This window comes from Leiobunum rupestre, chromosome 2, assembly GCF_980474605.1.
Source record: "Leiobunum rupestre chromosome 2, qqLeiRupe1.1.hap1, whole genome shotgun sequence".
NCBI classification, from domain to species: Eukaryota; Metazoa; Arthropoda; class Arachnida; order Opiliones; family Sclerosomatidae; genus Leiobunum; species Leiobunum rupestre.
In genome coordinates, this window is record NC_143385.1 from 17,775,679 (window position 1) to 17,796,193 (window position 20,515).

The 20,515-nt window shown below is 35.2% G+C and overlaps 1 protein-coding gene across 2 annotated transcripts in view; it reads left to right on the forward strand.

Annotated features, from left to right (window-relative positions):
• Positions 1 to 730: 730 nt before the first annotated feature.
• Positions 731 to 20,515, forward strand: part of Aplip1 (JNK-interacting protein Aplip1) — a 28,419-nt gene continuing 8,634 nt past the window's right edge. Inside the window, exons 1-10 of one of the 2 annotated variants that reach the window (XM_090165459.1) lie at positions 807 to 830; positions 1,698 to 1,775; positions 1,853 to 2,003; positions 4,255 to 4,375; positions 11,651 to 11,822; positions 11,908 to 12,038; positions 14,827 to 15,009; positions 18,139 to 18,219; positions 18,286 to 18,389; positions 19,566 to 19,670. In XM_090165459.1, the coding sequence (XP_090021585.1) occupies positions 1,878 to 2,003; positions 4,255 to 4,375; positions 11,651 to 11,822; positions 11,908 to 12,038; positions 14,827 to 15,009; positions 18,139 to 18,219; positions 18,286 to 18,389; positions 19,566 to 19,670 (1,023 nt within the window). In that variant the 5' untranslated portion in view covers positions 807 to 830; positions 1,698 to 1,775; positions 1,853 to 1,877. Of the gene's footprint in view, positions 831 to 1,697; positions 1,776 to 1,852; positions 2,004 to 4,254; positions 4,376 to 11,650; positions 11,823 to 11,907; positions 12,039 to 14,826; positions 15,010 to 18,138; positions 18,220 to 18,285; positions 18,390 to 19,565; positions 19,671 to 20,515 lie in introns of both variants that reach the window. The other variant, XM_090165458.1, reaches the window with a different exon arrangement.

A 20,515-nucleotide genomic window follows, 5' to 3' on the forward strand; every position in this document is an offset into this window, starting at 1 on the left:
ACATGCCAAAAAAAGTTACCTGGTTAAAAGGAAACACTTGTTGCATACCGTACTGCAAAAGTAATACGTTTAGTTCTAAAGGAATTAGTTTTCATATTTTTCCGAAAGATAATTTTATACGAAATGAATTAACTCTGCCTCCATGAGAAGCCTTAAAATTGCCCGGTAATATAAAAATATTCCGTATAATTTTAATTATTTATATCATAAGAGGATGATAATAATAATAATAGTATCTTCTTATACTTAGTTTTAGTAACATTATATATTTAACCTTAAAATATATTATCGAAAATTAACATTAGTATGTTCCTTATACACGTGAGCCAACGTATTTCTTATCTGACGCAAAATTCTCATGAGGGCCTAAACGCGTCTCCTTTAGGCTTATATATGCCTTTTTGGCTAGCCATTCTACCCGTAACCGACCGACCGGAAATAGTTCCTTCCCAGATGAATTTGGAGAGGGGAGTAAAAACCGAGTATCTTTTATTGAAGCGTCCATTGTACTTGTTTTCTTTGAAATATAAAACTAAATAGCCGAACAGAAAAACTAGCTTGAATCCTCCTAGCATATGTAACATAATGCTCCTAGGACTACCCAAGGTTAGTAAATTTTAGGCTACCCACGTTTTCCATCGTTGCCATATTACCGAGAAAGAAATTTCCAAGTTTTTAACTATCAACTTCATTCCAATGATTCCACGCCTTGGTGTAATTATTACTCCATGTCATCAAAAACTGAAAATGGCCGATCCCCAGTTTGAAGAATTTCGTGCAGTGTTTGAAAATATGCCGCAGTACATAAAAGCTCCATCAGATTGTTACAGGTAACGTTTATTATTTTATTTGTTTTTTGGTGGTAATTTTTATATTGTTAAATAAAATTAATACATATTTGGTGCCGTAAATATAGCAGCCGGTGTTTGATTGACCAAGGTTTACTAGGCTTACACTTAGACAGGAGATCTTGAAAGTGAATAATATATAAAATTATTCACTCATTATTATTATTATAGGTATTTTCAAATGAAACTTTATGTACTTGCCTTCGTTAATACTATCAGGTGACCCTTAAGGAATAACTAACGGGTTAGAGAGGGGTTGACAATGAGGAAGATTTAATTTTAGCAATATTCAATGATGAGAGGATGAGATAACAGCCCTAGACCCACTTCCAGTTTCTCTGGAGGTATGGTTATTTGTTTTTGACCCAATTTCTGACCACTCATTATAAATGATTCAATAATATAGGATGGAATGTCTTCAATTTAGAAGTTCCTTTAAAGTGTGTCACAGATTTGATATTGGTAGTTGATAGGTGAATTCTGTGCTATAATTCAAAATACTTTGGTAAAGAAAAATCCCTCACAGTTAATTTTTAGAAAGTATGGAGAATGTAGCATGACTTCTATGTAGTACACAAAAATGGTGATAAGCTCTTTGCTGATAGACAGTTGTGATCATTTTTGATACCTTTTGCAATCGGAATTTGGACCTTAGACGAAGCCTCTAGTTGTGCGCTCCTCACTAGTTAAAGACATACACTGAAATAATTGAAATCTTGATTACAGATATTTCACATATATAATAATATAGGTGGTAAAAGTGTTTTTAATGCAACGTTCAATATCAAAGTGACTTTTTTTTATTTTATAATTCTATAATTTGGTTCTATTTGAAATTTTCACATTTAGTTTCTAAGCAGTTGCTTAGTTGAAACTTTTTTGCACTTTTATGATTTTCAAGTTATTGATTTTAATTTCCATTTAATGGTGAGTTACAATTGATTTGTTTTATGTGAATTGCTACCTTGCAAGTGCCATATACTGCTTAACTTTTAATTATTCAGGCTAGCTGTCGATCTTGACAGTCCAATGGAAGATGAAAAAGATGAAAATGAGAGAAACCTTTTAACAGAAACAGACGCGAACACGGTGGAAAATACTAGTCAGCAGGAAAGCTCAAAAGAAAAGTGTACAGACATATCTAGGCCTCTAGAGGTAAGGAAAATATCCATTTATTAGTAGCTTTTATAATGTAAACCAGAAAAAAGTAACCGCCCGGGGCTATATCATCTACTAGGCATTTTCTAAGATATTATGCGTGAATGTTTTTAAACTTCATACACTACTAATGAACATTTGCCAGTGGCGGATTAAGAGACTGGCGGCCCCCAAGCTTGATAAGTTCCTAGTTGAAAACTTCCACAGCAGAAAAAGTAAAAGATGCAATATTTAATATAATTCACGAATTATTAATGTAAACGCTAAACCAAAAGTGCCTCGAAATTTTATCGCCTAGAGCGTCTAATCGGCTTAATCCACCACTGCATTTGCAGTATTGATATCTTATAAATTTCAGCCACTAAACTTTCAATAGAGTAGTCAAAGCTAAAGAGCCTTGATTTTTGGGTTTCGAGTCGAGCTTCAAGTATTAAAAATTTCACTTTTCGAGTATTGAGCCGAGCTTTAAAATCTTACCGAGCTATGGAGCTTTTAGGCATAGCTTAAAATGTGGTTTCGAGTATTCGAAGAATTAGGCTTAGCTTAAAAAGAGGGTTTCGAGTACTTGAATAATTACTAAGACCTAGCTTTATAAAGGGGGTTTCAAGTACTCAGTGATAGATTTAGCTTAAAAACGCTCTGAGTAATTGGGTTTATTAAGTAAAACATTTTTCAAAAATATACTATATTTATCAATTACTGCCAGAGCTTTTACGTTTATTTGAAGCCGTATTTGAGAAGTCTAAATTAATAACTGGCCATACAAGGGATTACAATAATAAAATAGTGGACTGATGAACCGCCAAAAAAACTAACAATAAGCAGCTAGGGCACTATATGTAATGTAACTTATGGTTTTAGTTTTGTTTTCTACATTTAAAATTCAGAAACAACTAGGACTTGTACCTCACCCAATAAGAAATCTTAAGGCGGGACTATAGAATTTTTTTTGTAGCTTTTCCCGCCATTTTTACAAGCTCGCGAGTAGTGCCTTGGTAAGAATAATAGTTTAGAGTACTCGAAATTTAAGCCTAGGCCTCGATTTGAGGCTCGAACCATTTTCGAGCTTTTCAAAAAATGATTTTCAAGCTTCGAGCCGAGTACTCGAACAAAATTGCGTACTCGCACATGCCTAATAATTATGAATTTTTTAATTGAAATGTATAAATGACACTAGATCTTAAAGCAAGTGGCAGCTTTATCATTGCCACCTGTATTACGAATCTCTGATTCTTTGGACAGTTGTAAAGGAAGCTAAAATTTAAAATAACCAAATGATAACATCGTCAGAGAGCCATTGTGGAGTATTATAGTTAGACAACTTGTACTCTAATTAGTGGACTTAAACCTAATTTAACCTGTGCATAAATATCAAATAAAAGAGCTGATTAAAAACATTCTTAAATGGAGCTCAGGCCCGGACTGGGCTGGTCGGCGATCGCCGAGGGTCCCCGGCTCAAGGGGGCCCCAAAATACTTATAATCAATTTTTCATATAGGTCCTTTTTCTTTAGAAGCGTTTGACGTTTCAAATTCATGTGCACATATAATCTCGTACACTTCAAACGTTAATTTTTGTAGTATAAATAGTTTAGTTTTTTATTCCATACCCCCACACTGCCCGGTAAGGGTTCCCCTCTTCAATCTTTAGCCGAGGGCCCCCAAACGAGCCAGTCCGGACCTGATGGAACTTGTACAGTTTCGATATAAAATTAAAAAATTGCTTTTCAAATAAAAATTAAATGCGAATTTTTTAATAAATATAAAAAATTAATTTAAATTTTTACGTTTGTTTTTGCAGTTCACGCACCTTTTCTTAACAAATTGATTCATAATTTGCATGCAGTGTTGATGTAAAATATAAATTAAAATTAGTTCAATTTAATTACCTGTCATTTAGTTTGTTCTTAATTGGCATTTTTGTGCATTTTCATAAACTAAACATGTCAAAGGACAACCTTGTACATAATAAAATACAAAGTAACATTCAACTAGTAAAATACCACTATTGTACAATAAAAGTTTATAAAAAACGGCAGTAGCAGTTTTTAATAAACTTATTGCACAATAGTGGTCTATTACTAGTTGAATGTATAACATTTTCATAAATGTGTTAAATTAAATCTCCTATTATAGTTTTTTTCTACATCATGATTTAAATTGGATGACTACTTGTAGTAGAAAGGAAATTTTGGGAATAACATTTTGTACTTTCCACTCGGTTGTAATTTTTCTGGCTGTTATTTTAGGATTGTGAGAGTTCTAAATTGAAACCACCATGGCTGATGTCACTTACATTGGAAAGTGGCGAAAACACAGGAGCAAAGCGAAAAAGACGTAAACTTCCAGAAATTCCGCCAGATAAGAAACGTAGGGTAGATTTTTTTGCATATGCCTGAATAGATCACCTTGTATGTTTGTACCACGTCAAAATTATAATTATCATGCCTTTTCTAGCTGGTATTCAAATTGATAAACCACTTTAGTTGGCAGTATTATTATTTAAATTTACCAAAGGGAGTTGGTCTCTTATTTTTTGGGGGAAAGTTTATTAAGAGTTAAAGGTCTACAGAATCCTTTGAATTTAATTAGTTTCCCGCACTAGTCTTTGGAAATAGGACTGGAATGTATGGAAGGGAACGAGCTATCTATAATAGACAAGTTTTGCAAAATCGCCCAAACATTTCATAAAGACTATTTGACTAAGTTTGTGGGACCAACAATGTTTTCTATTCTTTGGATTCAAAACTTATTTTGGGACTTTGGGTGTGCTGGACATTGTTTTTGGAGGTATTTCTATCCAATTTTTTTCAAAACCGACCACATGTATGACAGACAATTTTATTTCCATCAAAAATCCAGCCAAACTTTCACACACTTCAAAGGGGGAAAGCACTTGTAGCGATTTTATAGAAAAGCTGAATTTTTCATGATTCTGTATCCCATTAAAGGTTGGTATGAAAACAATATCAGAAAAGAATTATGTACTTGAGCCTAGCATCTAGGAGCAACAAACACAGCACCCTACACAAGGAGAACACAGCTAGCTTTTGAACACTCTAACACAGTGTTGTGTACAAATTTCATTGGATGAGCTTTTATGCTGCACGTTTTACGGAAAGGGAAGTGCGCGAACGGGCATGTCCTTAGCCCTTCACCCCTTTCACTAATAATAATAATAATAATAATAAGGGGAAGACAATTTGCCCCTTCCAACGGCAGCAGGCGCTAAGGCAATCTAAATTGTATACAAGAAAATAGATGTGTGGTGTGGGCTGCTGTGTTTGCTGCTCCTAGCTGGCATCAAGAGCCTTTAATAAATAAATTATCAGGACGCATAGAACTTAAATGAATAGTAATTAGGAAAATTATTATGTAACCGATATCTCTCCCCAGTTACAACCTAGTTCGATTGTTCCCTAACCACGTTAGTGCGTGAGAGTGAGAGAGCATAACAATTTACGACAGCACCAAAGAAGTTCCAATCATTATTTATTTGAGGTGATTTAGGTAGTGGTAGCAATAACAATAATCAACAAGTAACATTTCTTCAATTAAATACAATGATAGTTTAACATGAAAGAGTAAAAGAACACAAAACATCATACCCGTAGATACCAATGTGCAGCCGACATAGCATAGCACTACTATAAAGTAATAATTACTGACTTCCTCCGTAAGAGTGAAGAATGGCGAGGTTATGACAAGTTAAAAATACACTAACTCTTTCTAACATATAGTAATTGAACCTAACATTACAAAATACACTGATATTTGCAACTAAATAATAATATCTCCTACTAACTACCTAATCAACCTACTCCAACAGCATCATCACTATCAATCTCCCTAAATCCTAACTAACCTCCCTTTATATACAGCCACTATGGGCATACAGCCAAAAGGTGTAAAAAAGATAATTTAACGACGTCATGAGAGACGTGCTCTAAGTGACGTCTACCCAAAACAAGCCGTCCATGACGTCACTAACGTCGACTGCGAAAGTTTAGTTAACTAAGCTCAGTTCAATTTAAGCCTATGCCAATAAGTAATAAGTAGGAACATTAAATAATAATAGGTAAATAAGAATGTGTAAACAGAGACTGTTCTGGTCTCATAGGATATAGGCATGTCAAGCTGTCAATGGTAAAAAACCTTACCATTTGCTTAGGCCTAGGCTGATGGAAGCTAGGGTGAAAATCCCGACGGTTGCAATTATTTTGGTGCAATCTATCTGGCAGTTAATAATTAAATTTATATGAAACTTGTACACGTCGCTGTTGAATAAGGAAAAGCATTTGAGTTTTTCAAATTTTAATTGGCCCAACATTTCAGCCAGAAAAAGCACCGCCAGATGCACCCAGTTGTCAAAGAGCTATCCAGTCTGGTGCAAACTACCTGGATTAAATCGATGGAACCTTGGCGTTTTATACTGGGAAAGGTTAAATATGACCTAATTCATTACACCAGCTAAAACCATTTTAAAAAATTAAATTTTTAGGCACCTTACACATTTAAGAACTATTTATTTTGACCTCTTCATGGAAAATTTGTCTACCAGTGTCATAACCTAAATATTTCAGGGATATTTTCATTATTATTGTAATAAAATATAATAAAATAATAGGTTGAAAAATAACAAAGGAAATAATAATTTTGAAATCACAATCATCAATGAGGAAAAATTCCCATTTAATTGTGTTACAAATATTTGTTATAATTGAATGCCCCCAGTGAATAAACTTTTTTTTTTTCTCTTACGAAAACAATTGCATTCTGTTTTGGAAATCCACAAGTTGAAAACCATTGCATTGAATTGAACCAAGATAATAAAAAAATGCAGCGCAAATTTACCTCTTTGTAGTGTAGTTAACCATTTGGGAAATTACCAGATCCAGACATTAGGGTAACGTGGCCCAGGGGCTTAGGACGAGGTTACATAATTACTGTAAGAGACCCATAACCATTAGTCATTCCCATCAAGGGAACAGAAGGCAACCTTGACTAGGGGAAAATGCGATATCTAACAAGCTGGCTGGCTGGTAGCTCCCATATCGACTGCTACTAATCACTGCTCCTCATCTCGGTGCTGTTCTGCCCCCATCTCGGTGCTGTTCTGCCCCCATCTCGGTGCTGTTCTGCCCCCAATTTCTCTGACTTCTCCTTTTATACTAACCCCACACTGGCGTCACCAGTGGTACCCTTGGGAGTTAGGTTTACTAAGATAAGGGCTTCGCCATTTGGCCTACTAAACAATATGGCTGCCCTGACCATGTTGGCTACAATGAAAATAATAGGTTGAAAAATAGCAATGAAAAGAATAATTTTAAATGGCAAATCACAATCATCAATGAGGAAAAATTCCCATTTAATTTTGGTACAAGTATTGGTTGTTATTGGATGACCATGAGGAAATAACAATTTTCTTTCATCTTGGATGAAAACAATTGGGTTCTGTTTTGGAAATCTACAAGTTGAAAACCATTGCATTGAATTTAACCAGGATAATAAAAATACAGTGCAATTTACCTCTTTATAATGTAGTTAACCATTTGGGAAATTACCAGATTCAGAAAAAAGAAACTGCGCTTCTGATGTGGTTTTCAACTTTCAGGGATATGTTATGATACTAACTAAAGTGGTTTTTCCGTGATTGTTTTTAACTTTTATATCAATACCATATATAATATTTATAATTCAAGTACCGCTATGAATCTGTTCAGGCAGTACTGTACATGGACTGTAAGCTGTCTTCTTTAAAATATATGCTTGTAGTAGGCCTAGTTTAGGCAATGGCTTCGATACTGTTTCCATCGATCTTGCTTATAAATGAACAAAGAATAGTTCCTCCAGCTATGTTTTTATGATTCTCAAATTAAAGTTTAGTAAACATAATTTGTAAAGCTCTATTTTACAATGAAAGTTTTATTTACAAACCTTTCATCGTCGTTAGGTGAGTACAAAATGAACAATCGAACCAAAATTACATAACTAAACAAATGGGAGTTATATATTTTTTATCAATATAATTTTTTTATGTATACATATTTTACTATTTTTTGCATTTTAATCGTAAAAGGACGTAGTGTCTGTAAATAAACCGTTTTATTCTACAATAGTGGTTTTTAAATAATTGAAATAAATTTATATACCATACATTTATAAATTTAAAATAACAATATCAATGAAAATTTAAACCATTTTTAGGTTTTAATTTAGAACATATGAATTAAATGTGTCAGAGTTGATAAAATCTAATGTTAAATACCATAAAATGAGTAAAAGCATACCAGAAATCGAACGTAGCAGATATTGCTAATGGAGCTCTTAAACTATTCTTTAATCATACATGTAAATAGAAATAGTGGCTTTTTGTTAATTTGCATGATTTTGGAACTTTATTTTTCTAGGTATCAAGCAGCAACACTACTGTCTGCATGATTACTAGATATTTTGGCAAAAGTTAACTAAGCAACCTCATCTTGTTTTATATTTTTTTAGGCGGATACGATAGAGTTTGTCACGTAGATAGCGTGGGTATTTTTTATTTTTGGCGCAAATGATTATTTAACTTTTTATGTAATTTTCACGTTTTTTGTTGTTATTATTTTGTCGTGTGATAGACCTTGTCACGTAGATAGCGTGGGTATTTTTTATTTTGTCCGCAAATGGTTATTTTATTTAATTTATTAATTTAATTAATTGAACTTCTTTGTGTATTTTAAAATTTTGTTTTGGTTATTATTTGTGTCGTGTGTTCGCCGACACCAGGCTGTTTGAAAAATTTGCTAAAGAACAGTTTTTCGTGATAGTATAAGTATTGGCGCCTAATGGCGCCGCACGTTCGCTACGCTGTCGTGCTGGGGGTGCGCGGCGCCGCCCTAGCCCCATACTAAAAAAAGTGATGGGCCTTCTATAACGCAACCTAGAGGACATGTACCTAGGCATACCCTTCCAAGTATTGTCAGGGGTGTGAAAAATTTGCCCGTATATCGCACGGCCAAGGGCAAAGCGGGGTACGCGACTGGAATAATTATAGTAATTGTTGGAAAAACTGAACTCAAATATTTAAAAAATATGCCGAAAAAAGAACAAATCGTGAAAAAGCCCAATAAAGGGAAAATAAAAAAATAAAATAAGCGGTTGCGGCCAAAAAAAGCCAGCACAGCTAGAAATGTCACGTTGAGATTATGCGAATCAACAACGCAAATAACAACCAGAACGTAGCGCAATATTGCATGGAAATTATTCGTAGTGAACAACACAGCTACCGAAACTGTAAGTGTCGGCAAACACACTACGAAAATAATAAAAAAAAATCGTGGAAAGGCCCAAATAAGGAAAAATAATAAAATTAGTTAAAAAAATTAAATAAGCGGTTGCGGCCAAAAAAGGCAGCACAGCTAGATAATTCTCAAAATTTAGAAAACTTGTAATTTATGTAACCGGAGTACCACGTGGAAAGTATTTTTTTTACAAACTACCGGAATACCACGTGGAAATTATTAGAGCTGAAAAACACGTGGTGTCGGTGAACACACGACGAAAAAAATAACAAAAAACCTGAAAAAAAACAACAAAATTTAAAAAAAATTTAAATTAAAATAAAAAATTAAATAATCATTTAATTATTAAAAAAAATACCCACGCTATCTACGTGACAAACTCTATCGTCTCCGCCTGATATAATTATAAAACAATATGAGGTTGCTGTAGTTAACTTCACCCGATATGTCAATCAAAAATATTTGGGGGGAGTGGGGTTATAAATGTTTCGGGTAGGCTGAACCATATGTAACATAGTTACTCATAAGTATGCCTCTGTAAAATATTTCCATGAGACCTTGTTTCACACGGAACATACAAAATGCCAAGGTTCTTTTAATCCTTGCACTTTTGAAAAGGTTACCATGGAAACGAAATCCTGTGATTGCTAGCTAAACCACTGCCTTCTATAATACTAGGCCTAGAAATGGTAGCTACGTCGTTTTTTTAAATGACATTTTCAAACTGACATGATTTTCGCGCTAGATGTCGCTCTCTTGGGTTTTTTTGGTTTGGGGTAAAAAAGGTTAAACGGCTGTGGCCAATCCCCTTACCAAAAAATAAGTTGGCTTTTAGTTTGTATTTAGTTGGTATTAAGTTGGTTTTAAGTTGTCAGCATTTTTCAATAAACTAGTTAAAGGGGTAATAAGTGGATATTAAGTTGGCAGTATGGTTTTAGTTGGTAATAAGTTGTTTTTATGTATGGTTTTAGTTGGTATTTGTCCCAAATACAAATTTAAAACCAAGTTCCTAGACCACTTAATTTTTGGTAAGGGTCAGCAGTCTCTGGTGGCTTCAAAACAATAAATGTATTTTTTTTTAATGGATTAAAAAACCTGTAGAAGAACCAAGCTTATGTTTAAATAATGTTTTTTACTAAATCTATTTCATTATTTGTCCTATAAATTGAATGTTGACATTATTAAAGTGTATTTTCGCTATTACTATTTAAAATTTTCGCGTAGGTTTGAATTTCCCGCACTTTCCCTACCCAAAAAAGCGACCTCTATCGGATATTTCAAAATCGTAACCGCCACCCCATTTTTATTCTTATTTCTAGGCCTAGTATTATAGAAGGCAGTGGCTAAACTATAGATTGCTTAAGTTAAAAATGATAACACTTTTTTCATCACTGAGCTGGTAGTGATGTAATTTACGTCATGAATGATAATGTTACATAGGGTTGAACAAAAGCCTTGGAACTGCCATTCGTTGGGTACATTTTAAAGATTAGTATGGGTTACAAAATTATAATCAAAATGATATTTAACTTCTACATGGCAAGATTGTAAAGTAAGCGTTGATCATTTCATGTGAAATTGGTTAATCATGTCAATATGGTTTAAGTTATCTATATTTCATAATTATTTGTTTTTAATTTATGGTGAATGAGGAAGACTTTTAATCCGATTATGCTGAGGCTTTCCCGCTTTTATTTAATAAAGAAATATTTACAAGGTCTACCCTTAAGCTACATAAAACTTTTTCTGGTTTGGTTTTTGAATGACAGTGCCAAAGAAATTTGCAATTGACAGATTTTTATGTGACGTTTTAGCGCGCGACACTACAGGTACATGTCTTGGGCACACAGCCTTCTTTGCGTGCTTTTTTGACCATAACATGTAGAGGTATTTTGAAGCGCAAAATGAATTTTAAAAGCCGTCAATTATGAAAATGTTAAAAAAATTTATTAACAGTGCAGTAACATTTTTGCCTCTAATGCAAAAAAAATATTTTGAAACCTTAAATTTTTACTAGCATTTCTAAACGACTTGTCATGCCAATTGTATCAAAATAGGTTTGAATAATGACATTATTGATAGATTTCACATGGAATAAACCCACTTAAAAACACTATAATTACACCCGAAAAAACAATTGGACGTACGTATTAGACTCTAAACATTAACAGTTAAGACATCCTAATCTTTGTTACAAAACTTTTACTTAAAGAACATATTAGACATTGATTTTGAATAATTAATTGGACACAACTATCTATCATTAAGTTTACATTTGAATTACACCAATACACGAAACAAATTATTGACTTTATGGAGCAATTTACTTATGTACCGTTAACTTTGTTTTCCCATTTAGCTCTAGCTAGGCTTGTAAATGAAGCTACTGTCACATCTCTGGCCGATGAATTCCGAGAACTTGAAAAAGATAGGAGATCCGAGAACATAAAATCTCGCTTAGTTCGCCAAGTATCACAAAATATGTTTTTAGAAATCGACACATCAGGAGGTTCACCCAGGCCTTGCTTAAGGTTCATTATTTTTTAATCTTGTTTTAAAGGATCTTGAATATTTTCGTTTATTGTAAATGTTATCTATTTTTTGTTTCGTCTGTAGGTATTACAATTTAAATAATGATGATTCTAGTCCCGAAGATTCCAAAAGCAAGTTCAATGGTGACATTGACAGTGGCACTTCCACAGCACATTCTCCTGATGGTTTGAAATCCTTGTCTCCAGTGGCAAATAGTAAGATTCCTTGATACTTTGGCTTTGTATCAGCCCCATCAGGAAACTAAGTGTATACTTGATTAAAGGTGACCCCGATGATTTGTGGCAGGTGTGGTTTACAAGGGATATTTTTGTACTAAAGATAAATTGGGGATATAGTCGACATATAGTAGTTAACTTATACCTTCTGTGCTCTTTTCAAACCATCTAAATTATTATCAATAATTATAATAATAATAATCAGCTAGGCTAATACCCAAGGCACCTTCTTAGGCCCAAGTCATTGAGTGTCTTTTAATAACTGATGGTAAGTAGTATTAGATCAGTTTCGTGAGGAACATGACAAATTGTACAAGATATTCAGTGAGAACTAATTGGGGTATCATAAATTTATTTCATAAGTTATTTTATAACTATATTTTCCAAGTGAGTGTATTTCACTTTCTTAGCCCCCCGCTTGTTTCTTCAGCCGCTTTCGTAGCATGGTGGCATTAATGGATCCCTAGACATCAAAATGTATACATATATAGTGTTTCCTGGTACCATAAATTGAAATAAATAATTTGGTTAATTGTGTTGCTCCAAATTAAAATTGCAACAAAAACAAATTATTAACATTTTCATAATTTCATTGAAATTCATGATATTATTAAAGTAAACAGATAGGTTTACTGTTTATTCTTACCCTCGACTCCTGCCTTCTACAAGCCACCCGTTCTACAATGCAATCTGTTCCGGATTGCCTGGCTTTGGTCTATGGTGAAACCGTAAGCCCCGAAATTTCGACTGAGATCCTTTTCTAACATGCATTGCTTGCTATTTTTATAACTCTAAAACTATTTGTCCTAGGCGAAATCTAAAACCACCTTTGGATTCCTGACGTCAGAAACCTGTGCCTTTTATATGTTTCGATTTAATTGGGTTTTTATTAAGTGCTTTTTCATTAGTTTAAAGAAATTCGATTTTTTGGCGACGCTCTTAGCAAATTCCCGTTTCGCGGTACCGGCTACTTGGGGAGTGGCAACGGGGTAAAGGGGGGAAACGGAGACGGTCCATTCTCAAAGAAGGGAGAGAGAGGGAATACGAGACGGGAAAGGCGCCGGGGCACAGCGGAGAGAACAAATACAGCAATTCCAAAATTCTTAGTAATTTTTTTGTAACGAGATGGCATTGGGAGCCCAATAAATTAAAATGACAAGATAATGAATTCGAGGAATTTAAGTAATATAAATTATTTGATATAAAAAGCAGAGAAATGTTCGAACTGAAGGTAAAATTAAAATGAAAAGTTTTTATAAAAAACATTTGCGGAACGAGATTTGAACTAACGCCCGTTAGATTCATATGCGCGTCCTTAACCATTACACTGGCCTCATCGCTGTCATCACTCATCAATAATCAAAAAGTATAGAAAAGCATCCAAATCTTCTCGATTAATTGAGAACGAAATAGCCAGAAATAACAAAATTACAATTACATACGGGTCAAATCGCTAATTTTATTGCACAAACTCAATTTGCAACTAGATTTTGTATTATTTGTGAATTCTCTTTAAGTTTGACTAGAAATTAAATACTTTGTTAAGTCTTCGCTGTTCTAAACAGTGTTTTCATATGAAACCAATTTGGTTTCATCTAAATAATATTTCGTTCCATTTAATCTTTTTTCTCCTTCTGAAAAAGGGACATACAATATACAAAAACCAGTTCTACGAACTGAAGAAACAGTGTTTATTCTTGTAAGTGTTACGGCTATGAAGGGACAGACATTAAAATAAATTTAGAATTCATGTTTTTACGAAACATAATAACAAAAAAATTTACGCAAAGTTTATCCAGAATAAACTCTATAAACTTAAAGAGATTATATTCAAAATTAAAGAGTGAAAAAATAATTATGATGTGCGATTTGAAAATCACTCTTGTCTAGGTCACTCTATAGTCAAAGTTGACCAAAAAGAATGGTGTAAAACTAGAGAAGTTTTATTTTTCATAATTTTCAAAGAGTCTCCATGACAATTTTCTGAATTTCTCACAATGTGAGAATGATGGCGACAAGGACGGTTACTATATAATTTTTTATAACCCCTTTTTTTGTTTTACCGTCAGGACGATCCATGGCGCTTCGTAGCCTATAAAACGGCGGACGATATGAAGCACCGTGTCCTGGCTGTCCGATTTGTCCAGCAGACAATTCATTTTTTTCTCCCCCGGTCGGGGACGTTCAGTATTGTTTTGGTTAACTGTCAGGAACGAGAGGCTCTTCCCTTTTTCCCTCAATTATTATCGCTAACGAAGCAGATGGAAGAAAGGGGTGGCTTAGATTTAATTGTAAGTGTTATCACCACGTTTATTTGTAATCTTTTTCAAATCTAAACTTTTCATTATTAAATCTTTTGGACATAAAATATACCCGTGTTGCGACTTCTTTTACATTATAAGACTTGCCTGGCCCGAATCCTACTCGTTGTAACAATTAGCCTAATCGTGTTCCATCCTTAATAGGATACGGATAGGTTGACCCAGAATTGTTACAACGTTTAGAGTTTATTCTGGATAAACTTTGCGTACATTTTTTTGTGATGATGTTTCGTAAAAACATAAATTCTAAATTTATTTTAATGTCTGTCCCTTCTTAGCCGTAACACTTACAAGAATAAACACTGTTTTTTCAGTTCATAGAACTGTTTTTTTTATAATTGATTTTATCAATAAAATATTTCAATAATGGTACTAGCTCTCTTAACATTCCCCTTTTTGATTTATTGAAAACATAACTTATATTTTATCTTTGTAATTTTGAACAGGTAGTCTTTCCAGATCATCCAGTAGCACACTAAGTTCAACACCATCTGGTAGTAGGTTGCAGCTACAAGATGCTACACACAGAGGGCTTCATAAATTTGTTACAAGGCATGCAGATGAACTAGAAATTGAAATTGGTGATCCTATTTATGTACAGAAAGAAGGAGATGATCTCTGGTGTGAAGGTTAATATTTCCTACTGAACTCTTAAAATGTTCTCGCTTTTAGGGAACTATATGCTTTATCTGTTAGAGAGCTTCACTTATTTTGAATAAACTGTACCTTATTGATGAAGGGGTGAAGGGCTTTGGAAATGCCCGTTCACGCACGTCGACCAGAGGTCCATTGTGCAAAACCCGAACCTTAAGACTTAAAAAGTCCAATATCCGACACAAAACGGAGAATCCTCTTGGCCGGCATATTATAGAAATCAGAAGTTTCCAGTTGATGCATACCAAGATGCTCGAATCTTTGGGCCGTGTAGTAATCGCACCTACAAAGCACATGAGAGGCGGTTTCTTCCTCAGCCTGACATGCCCTACAGATTGGATCATCACTGATTCCAATCAGGTGAAGATGTCTGATAAGGAGACAGTGACCTGTTAGTAGGCCAATGACCAACCTGATATTAGATTTGGAAAGCGAGAGCAGCTCCTTAGCTCTCTGCCTAGAGGGGCCCGAGATAAACTCTTTAGCCTGCCTTTGGCCATCCATCTCAAGCCAAAGCTTGAGTTGACGGTCAGTCATGGAGTTAGAGATAAGGCCGCGAACTATGCTAGAGGCGATAGGAACGGCAGGTTCAGGACCAAAGAACCCAGCCTCTGCCCCCTTCTTGGCTAAGACATCGGCCCTCTCATTACCATAGTACCCCCGATGGCCAGGAACCCAATAGATCTGAACTTTATTATTGGTGCCTAGCTCTGAGAGGAGGTTCAAACAGCTGTAAACCAGTTTTGAAGAGACTGAAACTGGTTGAGAGCCTTGAGGGCTGCTTGACTATCCGAATAAATTTGGATAACCTTGCCATGAAGCTTTTTCTTAAGACAAAAATCAACACAGAAGCAGATAGCGGCAATTTCCGCCTGGAAAACACTAGCATATACACCAAGGCTTTCAAAGAAGCCGAGATTGCTAGTAAGACAATACATCCCCGAACCTGAGCCAGAGCGGGTCTTAGACCCATCGGTAAACCAGACGATTTCTCCTCTGGCCCCGAGGGTACTATGATTGGCCCACTCTGTACGGCTTGGAAAATAAGTATTGAAGGACTTATTAAAATGCAGCTTCGTAGTCATCAAATCAGAACCCATGAGATATACAGGTAACTGACATGAAATTTCCCGAAAGATCTTGGTGTGGCTATTATCCCAAGTATTAGCCTTCCACCAACCATTCTGGTTGAGCCTATAGGCTCCCATAGCAGCAGCTTCCTCTATAAAAAGATGAAGAGGAAGAATGTTCAGGAGAATTTCTAGAGAAGCACTTGGGGCTGTTCTCATAGCTCCTGTGATGCTGACACAAGCCAGCCTTTGTAGGGTGCGCAGATCGCTCTGCACAGTCTTAATTCGGACTCTTGGCCACCAGACCACTGCAGCATAAGAGAGCAGTGGTCTGATGATCATGGTGTACAGCCAGAAGGCCACTTTAGGGCTAAGCCCCCATGACCTGCTAACTGCACTCCTAGTCCTCCAAAGTAACATCTTGGCCTTCTTAACTACACAGTCAAGGTGAGGCTTCCACGTTAGTTTGTTGTCAAGAATTACACCAAGGTACTTCACCTCCGTGCTTTCCCTCAAAATAGTCCCAAATAAGGAGATATCATTAAAAGAGTTTTGCAGCCTTTTACGAGTAAAAGGAACAAGTACCGTTTTACTAGGATTAACCGTAAGACCAACTTCCCTGCACCATTTTTCCACTGATGCAAGAGCCCTTCTCACTAAATCGCTAGTAGTGTTGGGGAATTTTCCCGTAAAGATGATGGCGATATCGTCGGCATAGCCGAAGCAGCGGCACCCATCCCTGTCTAGCCTCACCAAAAGGTCATCCACAACCAGGCACCACAGCAGAGGTGATAGAACACCACCTTGCGGGCAACCACGGCTGGTGGAGATCATAAGGGATTTACCGAGCAGGGAGGATACCACCACACGATTCGTCAGCATAGCTTTGAGCCAGAGACACAGTGTCATTAATGCCAAAGCGCTTAGCAGCCTTCATGATGACTGCGCTGGACACCTTATCAAAGGCGCCCTCAATATCAAGGAACACAGCTAATGCTATTTCCTTAAAGTTAATAGCCCTTTCAATAAACTGTACCTTACAAAATGTTCAAAATTTAGTTGACTCAGCGAGATTCAGTGACTTCAATTCTTGGAGTACTTAGAATTTAAACAAAATTGGCTGAATACTACCCCAGTTTTTATGTATGATATCTACAATTTTTGAAGATGGTGTTGGATATCAATGAAAAACATGTCTCATCTACCTGATCTCACAACCAATACAGAAAATTTATCTGCAAACCGTGGCAGTTATCACGTCAAGACCATAAAGAATTTTCACCACCCATTTTTGGAAGGGGGCTGGTCACAACGGCAGATAAATCTATCCAATGCGGAATTTTTTTGTCTAATTGGCTTAATATTATGGCAGTTAAAATGCTAGCTCTAAAAATTAATGAACTAATCAGTATTTACAAATTATTTAAATTCAAAATTAGACAACCTTAGGTGAGAAATAGATTGTAACCGTTGATCAATTCAATTGTATCCGTTGGTTCAATTCAATTGTATCACGTAAACAGGGATGATTCACGACTGAATTTGGATATCTGAATAAAAAGCTTTTATTATTATTATTTTAAGGTAAAATGGGGGATCATCAGAAGCAAGGCTTATTAGCGTTAAGGAATTCGAAATAAAAGACTATGTAAATAGAACAATCTTTTATTGTGATATTTCAATAATAATTAAACAAAACTTACAAGAAAACCAAGTCCTCTCCTTAATTCTGCCATGGGCCTCGAAAAAGATAATTCGGGTTTGAAATGAAAAAAAATACTATCTGGTCCTTGAACCTTACAAGGACTCAAAGCCCCTCTCGCCAAAAATCCGCACTAGTTAATCTGTTATGTAGCGTGGCAGCTCATCTGGTGGTATATAAAAAGTTTAACTGTCACGTTTCGCTAAAAGAAAAGATTCTTTAAGAATTCGAAGTGTTATTCAGAAACTTTTCATTGGTTTGAACATAAAACATGTTGATGTAATCTTCTGATACCATATGCAGTTTAATGTAAATTTACAATTTCTTAATAGGAGTTAATCTACGTAGTGGTCAGTCTGGTATATTTCCAAGTGCCTATGCTATGGACATAGACTATTCAGAACTTGATCCAGGTATTTTCCGTATAAATTTTCTTTCAGTTAAAGGATGCTTTTTTTTAAATATAAATATCTATTTAGATGCAATCAAAGGGAAAAAAGAAAGGTATTTACTGGACTTCCTTGGCTCAATTGAAGTTACGTGTCACAAAGGCAATGATGTTCTATGCCAAGCAGTTCGAAAGGTGTGTATTTTGGATTTCACATTGTGTAAATACCGAATTAACTAATATTTTTTTATTTTTCCTTCTACATATTGAATTAAAATATAATTTTCATTGGGTTTCTGCCTATGCTAAGGTGATTTCTCATTAGGCATCTTTTGTTCTGAAACTGGAATTGAAACATTAGTTGTACAACCTTATTTATATAAGATACATTTATTGGATATAGCACTATCCCTTTTGCTACACGTTATACTATATAATATATTGTATATTATAATATGTCTAAAAAACTAGAAAATGATCTTTCAAGCTCTCAAGTTCTGTTGAAGTTTGCAACAGTGAATGGGGAATTGATGGGTAGTGGTATATCCAGTAAGCATATATTTAGAATAAGTTGAAAATCTAATTATTAGTTATCAATAATTAACTTTTGAAATAGCCCAAATTCTGGCAAATATGTATAGATATTTGTATTTCATAGCCCAAAATGCAAAAACTTTAGTGTTGAAATCTTAATAAAAGTAAAAAATATACTGGCCACTTTTTTCCACTAAATACATTTTTGGCCAGGCCGGTATTTACCACTGTTGGCCGCATTATTTTCCACATAGTATTTACCACCTCGGTCCCTCGGAACCCTAAGATCCACCTGTTAAAAATATAACTCGGGCTCGTTTCCTGTTCGCAACTGTACTTTAAATTATATCAATTAATTTTAATTTAGTCTATAAATAATAAAAATCTTGCTGCATTTTATTAAATATCAAACTACGTACATTAATACAAGAGGCCTTTTTTTACTTTTCTGGAAGTACAATCTCACGAAACAAATTGTATTGTTGGTCTGGCCTCATGCCGGGCCATAGCGCACCTACAAAGCGGCAACGTTCACTTTTGTGCCATTCGCGTCGCGCGAATTGCGATTCTCGGGCCAATTATTTATCATTTAATTACTTGTGAATCCGCATCCCTGGATCCAGCAGACTGAAAAATGCACTGGATCCAGTTGGATTGCTGGATGAGGGATCCAGCAATTGCAATCCCTACATATATTATTCCTTCAAGCTGCAACTAATTAGGTTATGGAAAAGTAACAAGCTTCAGACAAAAGTTGTCAACTTTTTCATTATTATAAATTACTTAATATTGTGTAAATTTTAATGTAAACTTCAGATTTATTTATTTTTCCCTGAGGTTGCTCGAGCGTGTGCTAAAGATGTTGGTGTTCATGGACCACATCCCTGCATTTTAGAGATAAATGATCAAGGCCTGAGAATGGTTGATCACAAGAGGCCTTTGGTATGTTTTTATGCCACAATATTACAGGCCTATCTTTCAAATATTTAAGCTATGAAATTAAAAGAACGAATGAGTCTTCAAGGGAGTATGAACTATATAAAAAATATAGTTTTAATTCAACTAGCGCCGATTCCATGACTGACTGTCAACTCAAGCTTTGGCTTGAGATGGATGGCCCAAAGCTAGCTAAAGAGTTTATCTTGGGCCCTTCTCGCACTCTAAGTCCAAAATCAGGTTGGTTGTTGGCCTACTAACCACTGCCTACTTAACAGACATCTTTACTTAATTGGAATCAATGATGATCCAATCGGTAGGGCTTGTCAGGTTGAGGAGGAAACTTCCTCTCATGTACTTTGTAGGTGCGATTATTACGCAGCCCAAAGTTTCGAGCACCTTGGTATGTACCAGTTGGAAACCTTTGATTTCTATAAAATGCTAGCCAAGCAGATTCTCCATTTTGTCTGATATTGGACATTTTAAGGTTTGGGGTTGGACAAGTAGACCACTAGTCGAAGTGCACGAATGGGCTTATCTCTCACCCTTCTACCCACTCACTAATAATAATAACTAGCACCAATCGTCCCCAGCTTTTTTAAACCCTGTGCCAGATATGTCAATTTATTGATCCATCATAAATTTTCAAGTCCATACTCCCGTTAAGTCTAAGCCTGGGGAAAGTAGATACTGTGCTCTCACAAGCATATTCAGGTCTCGCAGAAATGTAATTTGTCAGCACATATTTACATTTTTATTTATACTTTCACATAGTACAGGCAAAGTCTGTTGTTGTTTATGGATTTGACCTGGAATAAATCAAGACCCCTTTCCGTAATCTTAGTTAGTCA